We start from the raw sequence: 24,019 nt of genomic DNA, 5'->3' as shown, positions 1-24,019 counted from the left end.
TTATACACTCTCTGTTTAGTTACTCCACAAGTATAACCACATTTGCTTTATTTACAAACAATTATTAATTTTGATGCACAAACTCTCTTAGCACGTATCTTCTCAACTACCTTCACACTGCTATTCCCACATTCCTTACACTGCAAAGCTTTATTTATTAGTTCAGATAGAACAGAGAGTTCAACAATAGTATAACCTGAATCAACAGTTGGTGTGTGTATATTATCAGCATTAATACTGTCAAGCCCATTGCACAAATATTTCAGTTTTAGCTTCGAAGCACTTGCAGTTGAAGCTGGTTCAAGTATTGTATCACATTGTATTTCAGTTTTAGCAGAGTTAATCCGTTTGGTGAAATGATTTACATAAAATTTATGTTGTTTAACACTGAACTTCTTAATTCTTCTCATTGCTTTCAAGTGGGATAAGAAACTCATGCACACAATAAGAAACACACACACACACACACACACACACACACACACACACACACACACAATTACTTCACTGTAAACAAAATATTCATGCCAAAACAACAGCAAACAATGACTAAACACTCTGTATAAACAAAATATAAGCATCTATAAAGTTTTTGCAGGTTAGCCAACTTAAGGGACTAAAAAGTCATAAAAAGGAAACAAATGAGATTAAAACTTTATTTTTAAGACAGCTGACTGTGTCCCATGAGAATGTCATGGTACGTGCAGTCACTTTTAAATTCCTTTAATTTTGGTACTTTCTGTGGCCCATTTTCTGGAAATAAATTTTTTCTTGTTCCGAAAACTACAGAGAATTTTTTAAGACAAAAATTAAAAATCAATTTTTAACAGTTATTCACATACAAGTCCCCTTAATGTTTCTGTATGTGATGCCATCCAGCCCATCATCCAGGAGCTACAACTTCTTCCTATTTTGTCTCCTCTTCCCTTCTACCTCTCTACTTCCATTTTTATGAGCCTCTCCTTCTTTGTTAATAAATGTCCACTCCAGTTATTTTTGTTTATTTCTATTACATTTGGTAATTGTCTTTACTCTCCCACTCTTCTCAGTATCTCCTCATTTTTTTGCTCTGTCTATCCAACTTACTCTTATTATCCTCTGCCATATCCATATTTCAAAATTCTCCAGGTTTGCTTTATCTATCTTCCGCATTGTCCACATTTCAGTACCATGTAGAATGACACTCCATACAAAACACTTTACTAGTCGTTTCCTTAAATCTTGTCCAGATTGCTGCAAAAACCTCACATTTTCTTACAAAAAGTGTCTTTTTCCAATACTATTCTGGTTTTAATTTTTGTGCTGTTTTTCCAGTTGCTTTTTATCCTACTTTTTAGGTATTTAAAGTTTGGCTCATGCTCTAATATTTCTCCATTCAGTGTTATCTTCACCCCTTTTATTTCCTTCTAGGGCCATTATTTTTGTTTTCTTTACATTGATTTTCATTCCATAACTCTTCCCTTTAGCTTCAACGGTATCCAGTATATCCTGTAATTTTGTTTCATCTATTGCTAGAAGGACCGTGTTATCTGCAAACCTCAAATACAATGTTCTTCTTCCTCTAGTTTTTACCCCTTTGTCATCTAGTGGGCAGTGGGCAGTCATATTTGCTAGGTACAGACAGAAAAGTATAAGAAACAGGAAGCAGCCTTGTGTTACTCCTTTTTTTACTTCTGTATAGTTGGCAGTCTTTCTTCCCACTTTTGCAGATGCTTTTAATTTTAAATATAATGGGTTTATAAGTCATCTCGTTTTCCACCCTACTGTTTTTCTCTCATAGTTGCGAGCTTATCCTAAGTTACATTATAAGACACCTTTCAGGTTTATAAAGCACATATAAAGGTCTTTTCCCTTTCCAGTAAATCTCTCTCTCAAAATTCGCAAGAGTCTTACTGCATCTCATGTGCCTTGTTGTCTGTCTTTAGTCTAAAACCAGATTGCACCTCTAAATGTACAGTATTTCATAAATGAGCTAGACTTTTTGCAGGTATTTGTGGATGAGCAGTCCAAATTATGTATTATATATTACAAGACTAATATCAAATAGGAAATATTTATTTAGCCAGAACTGGCTTTCGGCTTCTTAAACCATCATCAGATGGAAGAAAAGGGATACAAAAATGATGATGTGTGGAGTGTTTGCACAGAAATGTATTAGAGTTGTATGTCACACAGAAACAGTTACATTTAAATTAAAAAAAAATAGTTTTATTTGGAGTTATATTTAACAATATATGAAAATTAAAGTTGAATTGCAATCTAATATTTGTATAACAAAATCTTAAATTAACAGAGGGGAAAAAGGAAACTTGAATTTGGTCATTTAATACTAAGCTTGCGATATGGGTCATATGCTTATTGATTTCAGTATTTCCCATGGGGTCATCTTTATACTTTTCTTAACAGAATGTGAAACTTACATGCTTCATTGTATGTTTGGTTTTCTGTTAAGATATGTTTGGCTAATGTGGAATCTGCATTTCCTTACCTCCAGCCTCTGTCATATTCAGATAGCCTATTTACTGTAACACTGCATGACTGGTCACCATGTACTTTACCACAGTGTTTGCATGTAATTTTGTATACACTACTCTGTGCAAAAGGTTGCAATTTGTCCTTAATGTTCAATAAAAAATTTTATGTGCTGTTGATAATATACAATGCAGGCCTTTATTTCTGAGACTTTAATGTTTAGTAAGATAATCTGAAAGTTTTGCCAACATATGGAATGGTGCAACAGTTTTCGTAACTATTGGCTGGTTCCTGTTGGCCAGAATACTGAAGTGGTGTAACTGTGATTTACTTCTTTCGTAGTATGTTATCAACCATGGCAGAGCTGTAGCTGTTACTGGAATATAAGTTTAATGGTGTGTAGTTCTCAGAATGAGATTTCACTCTGCAGCGGAGTGTGTGTTGATATGAAACTTCCTGGCAGATTACAACTGTGTGCCGGACCGAGACTGAAACTCGGGACCTTTGCCTTTCGCGGGTAAGTGCTCTACCAACTGAGCTACTAACGACACGTCCTCACAATTTCAAGTTTGGAAAGTAGGACACAAGGTACTGGCAGAATTGAAGCTGTGAGGACAGGTCATGAGTCATGCTTGGGTAGCTCAGTTGGTACAGCACTTGCCCACAAAAGGCAAATGTCTCAAGTTCGAGTCTCAGTCCAGCACATAGTTTTAATCTGCCACGAAGTTTCGTATGTAGTTTTGTTTGAAAGGCAGATTCAGATAATGGAAGTTAGATGGGGTGGTGTCTCTATGAACCTTGGTAGCCCACAATTTAAGAAGTGCTGCTGGTAGTGATGCACTCTTGTGCAGTGAAATTATTGCATTTAGACAGTTTAAGAAGAAAATATTTGCTGACAGTGTCATCATTGTCAACAATATCTTCAGTGTCTAGCAGCTCATGTGTTAGAACAACATATTGTGCATATGTCGATTTCATAACAAAGTGCAGTCCACTGAACTGCCTGATTTTAAACTTTAGGTATCTTTATAGATCCCTGTGAACATATTTATCAAACAGTTATCTCTATAAAGAAAAAACTTTCACCAGTACTAAGCCAACGAGTCAATACTTGAACATGGGACCAGATATGGCCATCATTTGCATTTCAACAGGAAAATCGAAACTGAAATTCAAAAACTCGCTTGTACAATGGAATAAAATTATATAATTGATTTCCACAAGAGATCAAAGAGCATGCTGTCAGTAAAACAGTAAAAACCAATTTACTAAATAAAAGTTTCTGGACTGTTGAGGATTATTTAAACTGACAAGCAGGTTATTTAGGCAGGTTTCCATCTGGGCAATTAACTGTTATGATCAAAAGCCATCGTGCAATATAATAGTGACATAAACTGTACAAAAATATAACATAACAAACTGATATTGTGAGGATGTATAATTACAAATATTGTTTGAATGATTACTGTGTGTTTGAACTATTTGTCTATGTTGTATTTGTGTATTTTGAACTATGTAGACTTTTGACAACACACAAACAATGCAAATGGTCCATAAACGAATGAATAAATAAATAAATAATTTCTGAGTATGACTTTCTTGAAAAGAAGTAATGATGTAGCAAATGAAGTGGTAAGTGACAGCGTCGAACTGCAAATTTCATAAATTTTTTTAAATTATTTGTATTTATGTGGTTTCTAAAAATGATTCAAAACAGAATTTTTTTCTAGCAATGGAAATTAAGAAATTAATTTTTGTCATTATTGTCAGCAACATGTTATATCCCAAGTGGCAAATCCATGTGTTTTAATAAGTTGCCTCTATACCATCTGGACTTAACCCTGTGACTACTATTGGAACACATATATTCCATGATAGATTACAATAGAATCAGAGAGAATTTGTATATATTTTGCTTTGTATCACTGGCCCACAAGTAAAGGGGTCCCTGCTCGTGGTTCACAGAATACTTGCGTTACAGACTGCACCTGTAGGTTGTGCCATCTTCAAGTTTCGTTGTAAGCCCTCTGCTCTGCATTGTCACATTGAATTAGTTCCTGCCTGCAGATAGGCAACCCAATGAACAGATTTGCAAAATGGGCCAGTCGTGCCTTCCTGGAAAATTCGTGTCAATGAATAGCACACATGTATTGGCATTTGCCACATCTGAGTGTCCAAGATGAGCACCAGCACCTGTAATGTGAGCTACAACCGTCTAAAAATGCTCTATCTGCTGATGTATGACCATTTCCTGTATCTCTTGTAGATTTTGTGCAGTCATCTTCTGAAGCCCCAGAGGTACTTACAAATGACACTGTGTGCCCCATGCCTTCTTAAACTGGAAAACAAAATGTCAGGAAATATTTTCTCATATTGTTACTTTTCACTAAGACACTAATTAAAATAACCACACATTAACATCTTACTCATTAAAAATTAGTAGTGAGAATATTCAAGTGTGCCCAAATACGTGTATAAATTTCTCAATCAGTCACACAAAGTCTGTATACAAGCTAGCGATCAGATTTGGCACTTTATTAATAACTGCCCATCTTGATCACTGTTTATCATGTAATTCACAATATGATTGGTTTTGTCTTTCTGCTGACATTAGATCATTAGGAATATTCTGATAATAGAAACAATGTAAACTGTTGTGTATACAGAGATACATTAACTAGTGCTAGTTATGGGCTGAGTGCAGTCAACAGTTATTAATAAACTTGTATAAGTAGTTCGTGATACTGTCTGCATGACATATCATTTTAGTCAGCAATGTGGGTCAAATACTCTGATTCACAAGAAACGGTTACTTATAGTTTCACTTGTCTGATTATGCTATTTCTTTGCAGACTTTATTCAATGATAATATTTATTTGTGATTACTTACTGGAAATTAGAACAGCAGCCAGTCACTGTTGATTACACCATTTAGTGGTTCCCAAATTGGCTGTTTGCCCTCAGGAGGCTGTTCATGTTTACTTTTGTCTTTTGTGCTGTATTTTTGGTGAAATGGCAGCAGTTTCATGGTCACCAACCAAGACAGATATGGAAAAAATATTGGTTTCTTAATAGGCATAATTATGAAAATAACAATGTCATGATCTTCTAGTGGTTTGTGTACATATGTGTATTATGTGTTGATCATTTCCTGTAAAGCTGTATGAACACTGACAGAGAAGTTTTGTCAAATGATCATGGATTCAGTGTTTGTCATTTGAATGAACAAAGCAGTACGTTTAGTTTGGAATATACACATATCACAAGAAAGATGTCCACAATCCATAAATGTAATGTCAGTTTGGGAAACAGCATTAATGACTCTTTTGAAACTGCTTACAGGCTTACCAGTTTAGCAGCTATCTTTTGTACATAATTAAACATCTGCCTGTGGATAGTTGCTGAAAATTGATTGAGATGGATGGAACTTTGGGACAGATCAGTCTATCATTTTGCTTGCAACATATGTGAGTGAAGTTAAATGAAGTCTTTTATTTTAATGTTGCAAATTTTAGATTGCTGCACTTACATAATAATTATGTCTCAACGATTTTGAAGTCTCAGTGGTTTTCTCCTTTGACTTCCAGTAATACTCATCCATCATTATGTCGATATCATTAATCATACAATACAAGAGATTTTTTAAACAAATGTCAGCTTACAAATCTGTACAACAAAGATCATCAGCTATGCTCACACTTGCATATATGACAGTATTTGCTGTATATATCTGCTCAATTTCTCTTGACGTATAAGATTCATACTTTCCCATTGTCTTCTCTGGTAATTGTCTCTCTGTTGATATTGAAATGTTGACATTGCGATTGTGTGTTACTGTGTTGTATGGCTGCATTATAGCTGTAATATCTTTCTCAACGTACTAATGTTCTTTTGGTTGAAAATGTGTTACTGAATTGAGTCTGATTCCAGTTCTAGACAAAACACATTTGGATAATTTTAATGAAAAATACTGCTACATCATCTCTTCATTACCATGGCACTCATATAGTCAACTAAGTGTAATAGTAAATGTGAACAAATGATTCATTTTTCTTAACCATTGATTCTTATTCCACTTCTCAGAAATCTCCCATGCAAAACATCACACTGAGTGAGTTGCTGCAGTGGTTAAACATTGGACTCACATTTGGGAGGATGACAGTACAAACTCATGTCCAGCCATCCTGATTTAGGTTTCCCCTGGTTTCCCTAAATCACTTCAGATAAGTCCCGGGATGGTTCCTGTGAAAGGGCACGGCTGATTTCTTTCCCCAACCTTCCCTAATCTGATGGGACCAATGACCCCACTGTTTGGTCCCCTCCCCCAAATCAACCAACCAACCAACGAACCTAAAACATCACCATCTCAGTTACTCTCAAATTTATGGAACTGTGTGACTAACATTTTGTATTACTCATGACAGTAATCTCCAGTGGAGAACTGCAGAATTTTCCGGAAATAGAACAATTCACAAAGTCTATTGAGCAAATAAATTGGAAACTTCGTGTCTTATCTGTTCCTGTGAATTGTCTGACCATGTGGCATCTGGTACTACAAATAGCTCTCATTGATACAGGGAATAATGTTCCGGGTAAAATAAGTCTTCCATGTGTAATCTACTGGGCATTCCCGTCTTTTAAAGTCAAAGAGTTGCAGATGTTAGAGGATCTTCAACAGATGTTTTAAAATAAGAAAAGAATGATCACAAATGAATATTCAGCCAGCACAAGGTCTTGAATCATCAATGTATATTATTCATGTGTTTGTAAATTAGCGTTTTCATAAAAAAAAAGACTGCCTATTGTATCAATATTGATAGTCCTGCCTTGAAAAACAGACAAAATTGTCTGTGTTTGTGCACAGTAGACTTTACCACTGTTTGCAGTTCATGGGTGATTTTTGGAGGCGAATCATTACTCATAACAGGAACTTATATTGATACGCATTTAATGTGTGGTGTAACAGAACACAATGCCCAGAAAGCTGAACGAATTAACAGTGAAAAGTTTTGCAACAGGCAATGTTATAAGTGAAAGAAATTTGTTGGAGAAACTGAATTATTCAAGCCACAGGGAGCTGATGAAGATAGTGGACATAGAATTGTTTCCATAATTTAATTTGGGAAGATAGTGTTTGCTCATGTTGGAGGAAATTCTGAGCAATACCTGTTAACTTGTTTGTGAAACACTCACCTTGGAGGCCTACAATCTGGGGAGTAAGAGTGGAGCAGCAATTATACCCCTATTGTAAACTATATGTGAAATTAATTGGGCCAAATGATTTTGGTTCTAGAAGTCAGTTTTGTTAATGGGATATCCAGTCAATACCGCACTGCTGAACTCCTCTTTCAGTTGTGATGGTGTTTTCAGCTGCCACTGTAGCAGTGACTGATGTTCATTTGCAATACGTTTCCACAGTTGCTGGAGATTGTATGTCTTGTTGTTCACTAGAAGATGTGGTTTCAACATGACGGTGCACCATCACACTTTGACATTAATGTCTGTGAGCACCCGAACAACACACACACACACACACACACACACACACACACACATTATATTGGAAGACAGGTACTGTTCCATGACTTGCATGATCATCAGCTGTAATTCCTATGAAGTTTTCAAAGTTATTTATGTGTGAGACCCCAAAAGAAATTTTAGAGAAACTAGTTGGTAGTCTTCGAAAGGGAGGTAAGAAGGAAATGACAAGTATTTTGGACAGGTCAGGAAAACTGCTGGTGAATCCTGTGGATGCCTTGGGCAGATGGAGGGAATATTTTGAAGAGTTGCTCAATGTAGGTGAAAATGCGATCAGTAATGTTTCAGATTTCGAGGTAGAATGGGATAGGAATGATGATGGAAATAGGATCACATTTGAGGAGGTGGAAAAAATGGCCAATAGATTGCAGTGCAATAAAGCGGCTGGGGTGGATGAAATTAAGTCGGAACTCATCAAATACAGTGGAATGTCAGGTCTTAAATAGCTACACAGGATAATTGAAATGGCCTGGGAGTCGGGACAGGTTCCATCAGACTGGACAAAAGCAGTAATCACACCAATCTTTAAACATGGAAACAGAAAAGATTGTAACAACTACAAAGGTATCTCTTTAATCAGCGTTGTGGGTAAAATCTTCTCAGGTATTGTTGAAAGGAAAGTGCGAGTATTAGTTGAGGACCAATTGGATGAAAATCAGTGTGGGTTTAGGCCTCTTAGAGGTTGTCAGGACCAGATCTTTAGCTTACGGCTAATAATGGAGAAGTGTTATGAGTGGAACAGGGAATTGTATCTATGCTTTATAGATATAGAAAAGGCATATGACCGGGTTCCTAGGAGGAAGTTACTGTCTGTTCTACAAGATTATGGAATAGGAGGCAAACTTTTGCAACAGTTAAAGGTCTTTACGTGGATAGTCAGGCAGCAGTTAGAGTTGACGGTAAATTGAGTTCATGGTTCAGAGTAGTTTCAGGGGTAAGACAAGGCTGCAACCTGTCTCCACTGTTGTTCATATTATTTATGGATCATATGTTGAAAACAATAGACTGGCTAGGTGAGATTAAGATATGTGAACACAAAATAAGCAGTCTTGCATATGCGGATGACTTAGTTGTGATGGCAGATTCGATTGAAAGTTTGCAAAGTAATATTTCAGAGCTAGGTCAGAAATGTAAGGACTATGGTATGAAGATTAGCATCTCCAAAACGAAAGTAATGTCAGTGGGAAAGAAATATAAACGGATTGAGTGCCAAATAGGAGGAACAAAGTTAGAACAGGTGGACGGTTTCAAGTACTTAGGATGCATATTCTCACAGGATGGCAACATAGTGAAAGAACTGGAAGCGAGGTGTAGCAAAGCTAATGCAGTGAGCGCTCAGCTACGATCTACTCTCTTCTGCAAGAAGGAAGTCAGTACCAAGACTAAGTTATCTGTGCACCGTTCAATCTTTCGACCAACTTTGTTGTATGGGAGCGAAAGCTGGGTGGATTCAGGTTACCTTATCAACAAGGTTGAGGTTACGGATATGAAAGTAGCTAGGATGATTGCAGGTACTAGTAGATGGGAACAATGGCAGGAGGGTGTCCACAATGAGGAAATCAAAGAAAAACTGGGAATGAACTCTACAGATGTAGCAGTCAGGGCGAACAGGCTTAGATGGTGGGGTCATGTTACACGCATGGGAGAAGCAAGGTTACCCAAGAGACTCATGGATTCAGCAGTAGAGGGTAGGAGGAGTCGGGGCAGACCGAGGAGAAGGTACCTGGATTCGGTTAAGAATGATTTTGAAGTAATAGGTTTAACATCAGAAGAGGCACCAATGTTAGCACTAAATAGGGGGTCATGGAGGAACTGTATAAGGGGGGCTATGCTCCAGACTGAACGCTGAAAGGCATAATCAGTCTTAAATGATGATGATGATGATGATGATGATGATGAGATGGTAGGGTTCCAGCTGCCTGACCCATCATAAAACAGAAGGCTGTTTGAGAGAGCATGTAAAATTTTGCATTGCTGTTGTGTGATTGTGACTGGAGGTTGCTACGTAAGTTACTATGAGCTGAAGATGTTGATATAAGGTGTGAGTTGGTCATCAATGGAAAACTGTGAAATTGTTTCCAGCCAGTAATTCCTGACCTCAAAGAATAAAAACATAGCTCATGAGCCACTCTGCCTACAAATTATCTGAATATCTACATTGAGATCAAACATTTCTGTTAGCTACATGACATGTTGCAGTGTTGGTTAGAAAGCTGTACGACAAATAACTATATAATATAAAAAGGACTCAGTATTTATAGATGTAAAAATATTTTGTCTGAAAAGTACCTTTCTAATCAAGTAAATATTAAGTTACACGTAGCAGGTAAACAGCATCTATACGATAAAATTGAGGAGACATGTACTTTTTCAAAGTAGCAGCTTTCTTATTTTGTGTGGCTTAAGCACAGATAGTGTTAAACAGCATAGTGATACTTCATTCTATACAGATTAAGTTTCTGTGATGTCTTTGTCTCATGTTAATGTATATCTTGACTCATTCCACATCGCAGAAGGATCTCCTACTTGATGATATCTACAGAAAACAATTAATGATTGCTTGAATGTATTCAATTTATGATCCTGAACCTTATGTATAATTTTGAGCCTAAAAGTTTGGGGCACCATGTATTTCCTTTGGCAACTAGTTACTAATATGTAAGTGAAAAGCACATGTTACAAAATAAACTGCAGCTAAGTAGTATAACCTTACTAAAGACTAAGTAAAACTGTAAATAATAATCGTCAGTAAAACAGTTGTGCTCTTTTGATGCCAAATAATGAGACTATTAGTAATTGTTATTAGTATAGAATTCAGAAGCAGTTTGTGATAGCTTTGATCCTCTGGCAGCATATTCCTTCAATATGTTCTTGTCAATGAAAGTTCTCTTCTTTGCAAGAAGTCATGCTGTAAAATCCGATGATGACTGAGTGAGATCTAAATGTGACTCTGTGTTTCTGAACTTCCTGCCTTTCACTACTTTTAATTAGTTCATTATTGTTATTTGGTAATTTCATTTGTGTGGAATTACAGGTGAATGGTAAATATGTTGTGAAAAGTGGGACAGATTTTCGGCAATTTTCAAAAATCACTGTTACATTTGATAAAAACAATATTGATGTTAACATAGAAGAGATTAATGTTTCCTCTGAATATTGTGAGGATGCTATACTGTCCAAAGCTTTGGAGAAATATTCAAGTAAGTGAATCTTTAATTCTAAAACATTATGTATTGTGTGAATTGTAGTTCAGCATGGGAAGTCATTTCTTTTGATTTCATTCTTAGGTATCATGGAAGGTAAAATGGATGAAGTTTTAGGATCATTTGCTGTTCCACTGGATGGCAGATTTGAAAGTGTACGAACTTGCGAGACCAATTTGGGCAACTGGGTATGTGATGTTGTGTTAGCTGCAACTGGTGCTGATCTGGTTTTATTGAATTCAGGAACATTCAGGTCAGATATGATCCACCCAGCAGGACCATTTACTATGAGAGAACTTGTTGCTGTAATACCTATGATGGATCCGTTACTAGTTCTTTCTGTCACAGGTGAGATTCAGCAAAATAGCTTTAAAGTTAAGTACTTTGTCAGACGTAATTTGCAATTGAGATGAAGTACACTTTATGACTAAATAATAGCACTAGGCACTTGAGTCTGTTCATGCTACCAGGGTTGCCACAAGTTCTAGAAATCATGGAATTTCAAATGTGTCTGGGAAATTCTAAAAAAAATGCTGGAAAATTTCATTTTTGACTCAACAGATGAAATGGTTTTTTTATGGAGACACTATGCATTATTGCTGGCCAGGAGCAGCTGAGTAGCTGCTGGTTGTCAGGTGCTGCCTCCCTACACCACCTTCCCTACCACTTTTCACCTTCCCACCACTCCCCTCAGCTTGAAGCCAGCGCCACCACCAGTGCTAACCACTAGCTGAACAACTGCCAACGAGAGCAGCAGGGAGGCATGAGAAGTGGTATGTTTGGATCTCAGAGTATTCACACAAGTTATCCGTTGCACAGATTGATCACTGTGGTCTCAGTTTATCAACATGCTGTTGGTGACTCATGACTGTGGGTGTGAATTGCTGGCCACACACGAGTTGATTTCCACGACAGGCCAGAACTGTGGGCCAGTTCTGTGGGTATCTGATGGATCAGCCCCATTTATCTGAGGCCTGTCATTTCCCACTAAAGTGCAGGTTCTGCCCATTGTATCTAGTCTCTCTGATCTGCCAGCTGGCTGGATCCATTCGTGTGTGGTGTAAATCAGTGGATTTCCATGATTTATCCAGGGACTCAGGACTGTGGTGCGTACTTAATGGGTCAAAAAGTCACAGATACTAGCCAAAGGCCATTGAGCTGAGTGGAAATGATGAAGAGATCACTTCTGTCACAGAGAGATTTTCACAGGTTTCGTTGATTGATCTTTAATTGTGTGTTTGACTTTCTATTGTTTGACAAACACTAAGTATTATTTGGCAGAGAAAATGTTACTGTAAAAGTACATACCTCAGTGCTATCATTCTTATTTTTGAAACTGTTATGTTATACAAAACATTCCTTTTATTTTTCTTGTCTGATCTGATGGATTATCTTGCATGGAAAGTTCATAGATCCTGTATGGATGCTCTTCATTCGAAGTTTAACTCATTAATAAACACAAAAATCCTTTTACTAAAACTGGCTTTTATTTACACAACTCACCTGTTTACTTACCCTTAAGATCATAAATCCTGTAAAGGTGACAATAACTTGCTCTTCATTCAGAATTAAGAGTTAAAAATACATTCAGAAATGCAGAATTCCTTACTTTTTCTGTGAACTTACCTGTTTACTTACTCTTCAGGTGTCAAATTTTGTCAGGGAAAAATACTAAAACTGTGTCTGGAAATCAGAGAGTTTCACTTCAGGAAATGTGTGGCAACTGTGGCTACACTCATATAATTTTCAATATGTATGAAAAATATTATGAGCCTCTCTCTCCTTTCTGATAAAACATTCAAGATGTGTACGACACAGGGGAAAAAAAAAAAAAAAAAAAGTGTGAGTCCTTCAGAGATCATCATGTAGTTTTGAAGTTATGTCAGTTGGAAGTTTAATAGTCAGAGAAAAAGTGAAAACACTGTTGGGTCTATTAACACAGTGGTCCACAAATCAGCAGGGCATTCTTAGTGAAGTGCCTTTTGTTTCACAGATCATTGCTGTGAATCATGTTATGTGTAAAAACCAATATTAATGCCAACCTGATGGCCAAAATAGCAGAAGGAAGAGAATGCTGTTACTGCTAGTAATATATGCCTAAATCAGTACTGATGAGCAAAACCAGAACATATTCAACAATGCAGTATCTCATAGTGTTCCAAGTCAAAGTCAAAATCCAAGTGAAAAGAAGCATAGAACAGTTGCATTTGGGAACTGGACTTTAGAGGCTTCAGTAACAAGATGCGAACTGCTGATCCACTTGCTGGACCGTATTTTTATTTTTTGCCGATGGCCGATGGCCAATGGCCATTTCAGTGTGACACGTGTGCTGCAATCTCTGGAGTCACATCAACTAAAAGCAGAATGATGTACTGCACAAATAAGGTCACGGCCACTTTTAGAGTATTGTATGTCTCCATATATCACTGAGAATCAGAATATTGGAGTGCCTAATCTCTTTGACAGGTACCAGAGATAAGTTTTATGCACTATGTGTTTCCTCCTAATTTATCCTCAAATTTCTCTCGTATGCCTACAAAGGTGTTTGTATTTCCTTTTGCCACTTAGTAGCATATAAGTATTGAAAATTCATAATTATTAAAAAGAATTGGTTCCTATGGGTGCTGCTATTGTTATGAACATACATATTGCACCAGTAGTAGAGCCAATACTGTGGTATGTTCAAAATGAACATATAATACTATCAAGCAGAAGACAAATTTCAATAATGCTTCTGCATCAATGGAGAAAAAGAAATGAGTGGAATGTAATCAAATTGAAGCTTATGCATAAAACCGTTATCTGTTATCATATATTTAGAATGCAGCAGTTTTTCTCTCCAACAGATTCCCCCTCTTCCACACTCTGATTTGCCTCATAAAGGTTGAATTCCAAGAAAAAATTTACAGATAAATGAAAAATTACGAAGTGTACAACTTTGCTTCTGCCATTTGCCAGTAGGTGGCGACAACAGTAAGTAGCGGTCGAAAGAGAGAGATGGCAGATGTCAGGCAGTTAGCTTGGACCTTGGTCAACATAACCTCATTCAAACATTAGTCGATTTGTGTCTGCATCGTAAAGTTGTTCTTGATTGAAAATGTCAGTTTACGAGCCTAATTCTCATCATTTACAGGAGGTGTTACTGTTTTGTTTCAATATGAAAACAGCGGCTGAGTCGTACCGAATGCTCTCAAGTACATATGGTAAGGACGCTGTTAGTGAAAGAACAGCGATTTTAACGTCGTAGACCAGCATAGTGGTGGAAGAGAGAATGTTTTTGAAGATGCAGAATTGGAGACATTTCTGACTGAAGACTCGCATCAAACTCAAGAAGAATTGGCAAGATTAGTGGGAGTGACACAGCAAACCATTTCAAAATGTGTGAACAGTTGCTTAAGAAGCAAAAATGGAAGGGATTTCTGCATCACATTGTGACTGGGAACAAAAAGTGGGTTCATTACAATAACCCTAAACGCAAGAAATCACGGGGATATCCCAGTCATGCTTCCATGTCTACATCTACATCTACATTTATACTCCGCAAGCCACCCAACGGTGTGTGGCGGAGGGCACTTTACGTGCCACTGTCATTATCTCCCTTTCCTGTTCCAGTCGCGTATGGTTCGCGGGAAGAACGACTGTCTGAAAGCCTCTGTGCGCGCTCTAATCTCTCTAATTTTACATTCGTGATCTCCTCGGGAGAAACTGAATATTCACAGCTCCAAGATCATTTGGTGAGACCAGCTCAGTATTGTGTACTATGAGGTGTTAAAACCAAGTGAAACAATCATAGATACTCGTTATCGAACACAGCTAATGCATTTGAGCAGAGCATTAAAAGACAAACGGCTGCAATACAGCGAGAGGCACGATAAAGCAATTTTGCAGCATGACAATGCTTGACCCCACATTGCAAAAGAGGTCAATACGTACTTGGAAACATTAAAATAGGAACTCTTACCCTACCCACCAAATTATCAATTTTTCGACGTCTCCCTCATACCAACTTTTTTATTCCATTGGAATAAAAGATTTTCAGTTTTCCCCACAACCAAGAGTGCTCCGCATCCTTAACCTCATCATCACCTTCAAATCATTCTTCAGGGGTCCAAACATATGGTAATCCAAACGAGCAAGATCAGGGCTTTATGGGGGATACAGTATGACCTGAAATCTCAATCTGTGAATGATGACAGGAGTTGGCATGGCAGTGTGGAGGCATGTGTTGTCATGAAGGATAAGATTGCCTCTAGATAGAAGTCCTCTCCGACAGCTCCATATTGCTGGCTTTAGTTCATTCTTCAACATGGCACTGTACTGAGCCCTGTTCACTGTTTCACTCCCTTGCTAACGGTTTTTGGATGACAGGAGACAGTGTGGTACTGGGGTGCAAGACTCACACGTCTCTCGCAGTTGACTTACGTATTGTGTGCAGCTGATCTTCTTCTCGGGTCAGACAGCTGCGTTGATCTTTACAAACTCTTCTTCTCTGAAGACTCTGGTTAAGGGAATTTCAAAATAGACTTCTTTTCTACTTGTGAAACGATTCTGTACTCTCAGGATATTTTTGTTTAACTCTGTTATATTTTCATCTCCACAATAAAACAACTTCACAAACACAAGTGTTCAACTCTCGTGAGTCAACCCCATCTTGGACCATTAGATACTAACAGATACAATTACAATATGTTTGGTTTTATAATCCCTATAAAACCAGTTCTTGCCTCTTGCAAGTCCAACACCAGAAAGTCAAATGTAAATGTCTTTAGTTCAATACATAATTCATTTGTTCACAACAATACAGTTGTTACACCATCAAAGAATAGAGCATGCTTGCTCCTTGTACTGGAAATACAGCTTCTATGGCGCGCGCTGCAAACGCTTGTCCACACCGATCGACTGTCACTATTGTAGTATTTTCCCAATAAAAATCCATCCTGCACACTCAAAAACTGGCGGCGAGGTAGTCACCTCTCCTCTCTCTCACCCTCTTACTTAAAATATCGGGTGTTTGAGACAGTGGAAAACCAAGTGTCTATAGAACGTACACTGAAATTCTCGAGGCACTAGATATCCCTTCCCTTAGCTCGAACACGCGATATTTTATACATATTCATTATTTACAATTACACAAAATAATTCTTTATGTTTTAACAGTGCCTCTCTTTCTACTAATAACTGTGAATATTTTAGCACAATTATAATACATGACCCTTGCAATCCATGTTGGAGTTATCTCTTTTCAATCTCCAAAAATTTGTGAGTACCAAATCTTCATTTTCTATTCCTCTTCCAATCATAAATTACAGGTGTGCATAACTCATGAATACATTTGTAACCTGAAACTTAATAAGGCTATTAATGTATAGAATCCAAACTTACCAGACTCTTTCCTTTAAACATGTGACTTCTGTCATGATACTGCCCTTTTTCCCTTTAGGAACAGTACCTATATCTTACATGGGTTGATCCTAGGAGTACCCTTTTTCCTTCTGTTTTGGTAGGTACGCCCCTTTCTTATTCCTATCCTCCTATGGTACAGGTAAACCCCTTTCTTGGTGCCCCCGCCCGCGCAGTATAGGTGAGCTTTTCCTACGTCTGCCTATCCACCCTTTTTCTCATCCAGTGAATGTCGATTGTGCCCTCCATATCCTTCTTGAGTGGGCCTCCTGATTCATTGGCCTAGCATACATCTTTATGTATACTATTCTTAAATAACCTCTGGTAAAATTACAAATCTACTTTTCACCTTAACTCCACTTTCCAATACTACCTCTAATACCCTAGAGGCCTCTTTCACTCCTCACTCCTACTATATAGACAGATATCATGCCCACACATCATAGATGCTATGTCTACCTGTATTTACTAACTCCCTATAGATACGATGCCTTTTCTCAAAGGACTAGCATGGCACATGTAAATATATTTTTGAGAGCAACAAAAATTAACGATGCAGAACCATCACATATCAACAATGCAATATGTGCATCTACTCAGATATATGTACATCTTTATTCCCCTACATCCCTTGGCAGTTCTGACGTCCTTCAGGTTCCTAATTCGTAATTGTTCTGTCTGTGCCTAAGTATGTCTTTGCGTGTATGTATATGTGTGTTCGTGTATCCTGATTCTTCAGCCTACTTATATGAAATAAGTTGAAGGTTATTGAAACCACAGAAAATAAGAAGGACTTCAGCGATAGAAGTATATGCACGTGGAAAGAGGGAAAGCTAGACTGGTACTCAAATAAGAAGTAAGAAAGGAAAAAGTAGAACTGGTTGCTAAGATCGAAGAAGAGAAAGAAGATAGCCCCAAAGACAGGAAAACCTTTCCCTCCCCCGTTCCCCAGGATCCCTACTTCGCTGGTACTTGAGTGAGAAGTCGGAGGAGGTATGATGTTAAACGTCTCCTACAGAATGGACATTTTCACTTTCAGCTTTGAAGCCACCAAAGAAAAATCTTAGCAATACCTATGGAATGGCAAATGGTGAAGAATCAGTTACACTTGTCTGCGAGGGTTGTCCGAAAGGTGTGATGTGTGTGTAGTGTTAGTCGTGCTTTTACCTACACTACCCTCCCCTTTACATTACATCTCACAAAAGGTATAAAATATTCTTAAAAAATAGAAAATTATACACTACGATAACATAGCTCTTTAGTCATTCACTTTACACTATATTTCATACACACATAAAGTACTCTGTTCAGTTTATCACGATTAGATATCACTTTATATTTAAAAAGAAAGATGATGAGACTTACCAAACAAAAGCGCTGGCAGGTCGATAGACACACAAACAAACACAAACATACACACAAAAATCTAGCTTTCGCAACCAACGGTTGCCTCGTCAGGAAAGAGGGAAGGAGAAGGAAAGACAAAAGGATATGGGTTTTAAGGGAGAGGGTAAGGAGTCATTCCAATCCCGGAGCGGAAAGACTTACCTTAGGGGGAAAAAAGGACAGGTATACACTCGCACACACACACATATCCATCCATCTGTGTATATGCGGATGGATATGTGTGTGTGTGTGCGAGTGTATACCTGTCCTTTTTTCCCCCTAAGGTAAGTCTTTCCGCTCCCGGGATTGGAATGACTCCTTACCCTCTCCCTTAAAACCCATATCCTTTTGTCTTTCCTTCTCCTTCCCTCTTTCCTGACGAGGCAACCGTTGGTTGCGAAAGCTAGATTTTTGTGTGTATGTTTGTGTTTGTTTGTGTGTCTATCGACCTGCCAGCGCTTTTGTTTAGTAAGTCTCATCATCTTTCTTTTTAAATATATTTTTCCCACGTGGAATGTTTCCCTCTATTATATTCATATCATTAATTAGATATCACTTTGTTTGAATAGTACTATGATATTATACTTTTGACTCAAATAATATTTTATTCATTTCATTTCAGGTCTAGAGATCACTGTTCATCTGTGATTCTCTTAAATTGGTCCTAATCCTGTAGTCATATCCAGTTTCCTATGAAATAAAATTATAGGGTAGTTTAAGAATTCAAGAATAGATTACAGAACAGTTTAAGAATTGAAGGGAATTTGATGCAAGAAAACTAAGTTTGAAGAAACGCCGAAAACAACTAGGGATTGATGGTCGTCACTCTGTCCGTTAACACAGAATGTTCACGTCCCTGGGGGACAGATGTGACTCTGCCCAGATCCCATGGATCTGATATTAAACTTACTGGAGCAAATGTAAACCAGTACTTTTCGTTAAATTTTGTGTGAAAGTCTACCCACAACAAAACAATCACCACTTTACTACATAACACAACATCAGGTAAAGTATTAGTTTGTTTTATGCCTTGTCACGGACAAGTTTGAATTCTTTCCATAAACTATCCATGTCTTTCTTCGTATCATTAAGTTCCAAAGCTAAATCTGAAGAAACATTGTTAGGGGTTACCCTCTTGGCCACTTTTCTGTCTATTAACTCTTCTACTTGTTCCTCCAGATTGCTTATATTTAAGGTATCTGATGTCGCTAGCTTCTCTTTAAAACCCCTTTCCACAGTATCAGCTGGATTGTTGACACCTGCAATTTGCGATTGGACAAAAGGAATTCACTTATCTTGTTTCTCAGTATTCTCCTTCAGGGTTTGCAACCTCTGATTTATGACATTGAAGGTAACATTGCATATGTTTTGAAATGATCCTAATTTTTCGACAAGTCCCATTTTTACATTATTACATTTATCTTCAATGTGAAATTCTAATTTTTTTAGTTAAATCTTGAAGTTGCTCATCCTGTTTCTGGTTAAATTCAGTAAATAGTCGATTAACATGGGTATTCAAAGAACTAGTGATTTTACTCTTTAAATCTAACTTCAGATATTCTACCTCTTATGTAAAGAGTCAAATTCAGACTTTAATAAAACTATATTTGCTGCGTGACTATTCAAGGTTTCACTTGGATTACTTAAAATTTTCTCTCTGAGCATCTAATTTACTATTTAATTGGGTATTCACTGAATCTAATTTAAGGCTTAAATTTGCACTCAGTTCATCTCTCACTGAAGCATTTTGAGCATTCATATCATCTCTCAACAAAGCACTTTGAGAAATTGACTCTGTTCTCTGGTCATCTAACTTAGCATCTAATCTAGAATGTACTAAACCTATTTCTCTCCTTAGAGTTTCATTCTGGGCTTTAATTAAATTCACTAATTCAGACAAGTCTGGCATTTCCCTGGTCACTCTAATCACTGTGACTGGTTCTGCTAGTTGTTCCTGATCCATATTTTTATTGATCTTAGACCCAGTAATCATCTAAAGAAAATTCACCACTGAGTACAATAACTATAATAATAATTTATCATTCCTCCATCCCCTCAACTTCTACTAAATAATTATTGGTTTTCGATCACCCGGCGTAGAGTTCTAGCTGCGTTGGTGAGCAGATGTGTAATCAGTACCGGTGGATCAGTACTGGCGCCGGCGGCGTCAGATGTTGGTTTCAGCATCGTCGTCAACGAGCGGATGCGGAGTCAGCACCGGTAAGCAGCAGCTGGTGCAGTCGGCATCTGTGGCTGGTTACTGTGTTGGCGTGATGTACATGTGTGAAGACTGCTTACTCTCCACACCCAATCTTCTTAGTCTAAAAGTTGAGGTCTTCTCTCCAGTTGTCTCCGCTATTACTTTCTCATGTCTTTTACGGCATTGCACTCACAGCTATCTTTGATTTGTTTATTGGACTCAATACGATTACTGGAAACTGTTCTTGTATGTTGTTAGGCTTGGTGCTATGGAAACACCTAATATCTTCTTACCGCTTCTGTCTTTAAATTACTGCTTTCTTTGGGTCCTGTCACTTAGGGGATTACAGGAGACAGTGTGGTACTGGGTGCAAGACTCACATGTCTCTCACAGTTGACTCACATATTGTGTGCAGCTGATCTTCTTCTCCGGTCAGATGGCTGTGTCGATCTTCACAACTTCTTCTTCTCTGAAGACTATAGCTGGTTAAAGGAATTTCAAAATAGACTTCTTTTCTACTCTTGAAATGATTCTGTACTCTCAGGATACTTTTGTTCAACTCTGTTATATTTTCATCTCCACAATAAAACAACTTCACAAGTTTCACACAAGTGTTCAACACTCCTGAGTCGACCCCATCTTGGACCATTAGATACTAACAGATACAATTACAATATGTTTGGTTTAATAACCCCTATAAAACCAGTTCTTGCTTCTCGCAAGTCCAACACCAGAAAGTCAAATGTAAATGTCTTTAGTTTAATACACAATTCATTTGTTCACAACAATACAGTCGTTACACCATCAAAGAATAGTGCGTGCTTGCTCCTTGTACTGGACATAAAGCTTCTATGGCACACGCAGCAAATGCTTGTCCACACTGATCGACCGTCACTATTGTAGTATTTTCCTGATACACGTCCATCCTGCACACACAAAAACCGGTGGCAAAGTATACACGTCTCCACTCTCTCACCCTCTTACTTAAAATATCGGGTGTTCGGGACAGTGGAAAGCTGAGTGTCTCTGAAACTTACACTGAAATTCTCGAGGCACTACAAGTGATGCACCCAGGTTTCGTTTCCTGTGATGATACATGGCAGAAAGTTGTATCCTTTAGTGTTACATCGTGCCAGAAATTATGTGGCAGCCTGAGCACACATAATCTTGTGTTAACCAGTGAGTGCCTTAGGCACACATCGTGCACACAGAAAATGGTACATGAGAACCTCACTAATAATATGTGACACATACTTAGTTCCCTGGGTAATGTTTGTACAGAAATACATTGGTTCTTACAAATCATGGTGTCAGCAAGTCCCACATTCATGTCAGTAACAGCCGTGCTGGGATGACCAGAGCATTGCTCATCTGTGCCTGAAATACATCCACTTTTAAAGGTGTCTATCCACACATACACTCTTCTCTCACTAATGCAGCTATCTCCATACCTTTCTTTCCATCATCCTATGGATTTGTTGAGGTTTTACGTCCTCTGATTACCAAAATCATATCACTGCTTGCTGTTCTTCTAGGGTGCACACAGCTAGGGATGCAGCCATTTTGTTTCAACGCCTTTCCTATTCAGCATGTTGTGCCATATTTTCGGATATGCCAGAACTTCCTCAGAGCATGCATCTTCACTTCCTGGGAGTTTCAAATGCCTGATGTGTTAATTACATTTAATACTGATAGCTTGCTGTTACTTTTTGAATTGCCCTGTAGTTAAAGTGTCTAACCCCTTAAACAGTTGTCTGTTGTTAAAAAGGTAAACTGACAAGCATGAGCACTCATGTTCATTTACCATGTTAGAAATGACTGTTGGTGATAACTTAGTGTGGGCAGTGGGCAGATGGCTGTGTTGTCCAAACCTTATTCTCTCTCTTCCCTGTCGACATTATCACATGCTAATTGTGAGCTGACTATTTTGTTTTCGGCATCAGTCATATGTTTTCATTACTACACACATCCAAAATGTGTGAAATGAGTTGATCGTAAGATATTAGCAATTCTCCATAAGGCTAGAGGATCTTCATATGATTTTCATATGAATTTGAGTCACACATGCACCTTCATTACATACGAGATAATCACTGTAATCCATTAAAGTAACCAGTAAATTTTGAGCAATCTACAGTTAGGCAGAAGGTTTGAATGTGGCATAAAAAAATTTAGAATGATTATCAATCCAGTTCGTCAAATGATGGGTTGAGAAGACCATTAAAATGCAGGTGCAAAGTCTTTTTCCCTCCTAAGCTGCCATTCAACTGGTGTGATACTGTCCTCCATCTTTTCCTGTCGTGGCTAATGTTTTCATCTCCAGGTAAATATTAAATCCTCTGAAACCTTGGTTTTCATATCGATTGCCATAAAAGCTGAAATTACTCTTATGCGTGGTAATAGTAGCATAAGGTAGTTCTCTTCAAACTGTTATTATTTAGCTTAAAAGAACACTGTGATAACAGATACACACACAAATTACACAGAAAACTGCAGCCGTAATGTTTTCTGTGTTAAATGAAATGGGAAATATATATGAAAGGTATAAAAATGCGCAGCTCAAATTTAAAAAGTGTTTATCACACACTGACCTACAGTTGGATTCTCGGTGTGATGCCTTGTTCAGATAAAGTGTTCATATTATTACTTTCAACAAAAGTTAGATTGCACTTCTTGTTCATGTTGGGAAGGTAGTTGTGAAAGAGGACAACAATGCAGATTCACAATGTCATTTATGACAATGGAGTATTGGTTAGCCACGATCAGAAAAATTGCGTAGCTACGGGGAAAAGGGAGGGGGGGGGGGGGGTATGTTTTAAAATTGTGCCAGATTTAGTTCACAATTAGTGCTTTTTCTGATGAAACAATTACTACCACATGCATGAACTAAAAAGCTGAAATGCAAAGCTTTATTGATCATAATTTTATAGTTTTTCTTTAATGTTATTACACTTATATTATATTTGACTGTTTATTCTAGTGCAAGCCACATTTGTTTGTTGACAGGACCATGCTTCAATACAATTGCATAACATTATTTTCACTTAATCAGTTATTAAACTAATATTCAAAGTTGCAGAAAGAGGGTAATTTAAAAATTACTTGCCACTTCTCTGTGTACTGCAAAAGTCTTCTTAATAAAGCATTGTCACGAATTAAGCAAATAAGGTTTAGCGTTCTTTTAATTTACACTTCTTTCACTGACATACTCATTAAAGTTTTTATGACATCATTATTTCACTCAATACTAGACTTCTCTACTCACTTGGAGCTGATGTGAAGGGCATTGTGTTGAGACTAGCCAACCCAAATGACTTGGTAACAGCTCCTTGACAGGTTGTACATGAAATGAGAAACTGCTCCACACACAGATGAAATTGTTGCATGTGTTGTCAGGTGTAAATCACGGAGTGTTGTTATTGTTATTATGGATGTCTGTGGCTACACCCATGAATATCAAAATCTGTCTGAACCTCTACCATAGTTCATTTCATAGTAAGACTAATGATCACTGACAAACTGTATACTTTGGTAACAAGAGTCTGTTCCCTGATGCAGTAGGTATCTGGGCATATCTTTCAGATATGCCTATTTGTAATACCAGTTCAAAACTCCACACACTCTTGCATTGTAACACATGATTATTGTTATCATCACATGTATGGAGGGAACTTTTTGTAACTATTTTCCTTTGTTTTTCATTTCTAATGTTGATACAATAAAATTACATTAAATGAATACTCTACTCTAAAAATGTCTATTCTCTGAATACCAGCTGTGCTTAAGGATATGAAGAGGTAACAGTTGGTGCAAACTGCAT

At 37.6% G+C, this 24,019-nt stretch overlaps 1 protein-coding gene across 4 annotated transcripts in view; it reads left to right on the top strand.

The window, feature by feature from the left end:
* Positions 1–24,019, top strand: part of LOC126092021 (mannosylglucosyl-3-phosphoglycerate phosphatase) — a 202,693-nt gene that overhangs the window by 123,779 nt on the left and 54,895 nt on the right. For all 4 annotated transcript variants that reach the window (XM_049907410.1, XM_049907408.1, XM_049907409.1 and 1 more), the window contains 2 exons: positions 11,045–11,210; positions 11,298–11,561. In XM_049907410.1, the coding sequence (XP_049763367.1) occupies positions 11,045–11,210; positions 11,298–11,561 (430 nt within the window). The remainder of the gene's footprint in view (positions 1–11,044; positions 11,211–11,297; positions 11,562–24,019) is intronic.

Source organism: Schistocerca cancellata, chromosome 7 (assembly GCF_023864275.1).
Source record: "Schistocerca cancellata isolate TAMUIC-IGC-003103 chromosome 7, iqSchCanc2.1, whole genome shotgun sequence".
Taxonomy (NCBI): Eukaryota; Metazoa; Arthropoda; class Insecta; order Orthoptera; family Acrididae; genus Schistocerca; species Schistocerca cancellata.
This window is presented reverse-complemented; position numbering and strand designations above follow the sequence as displayed.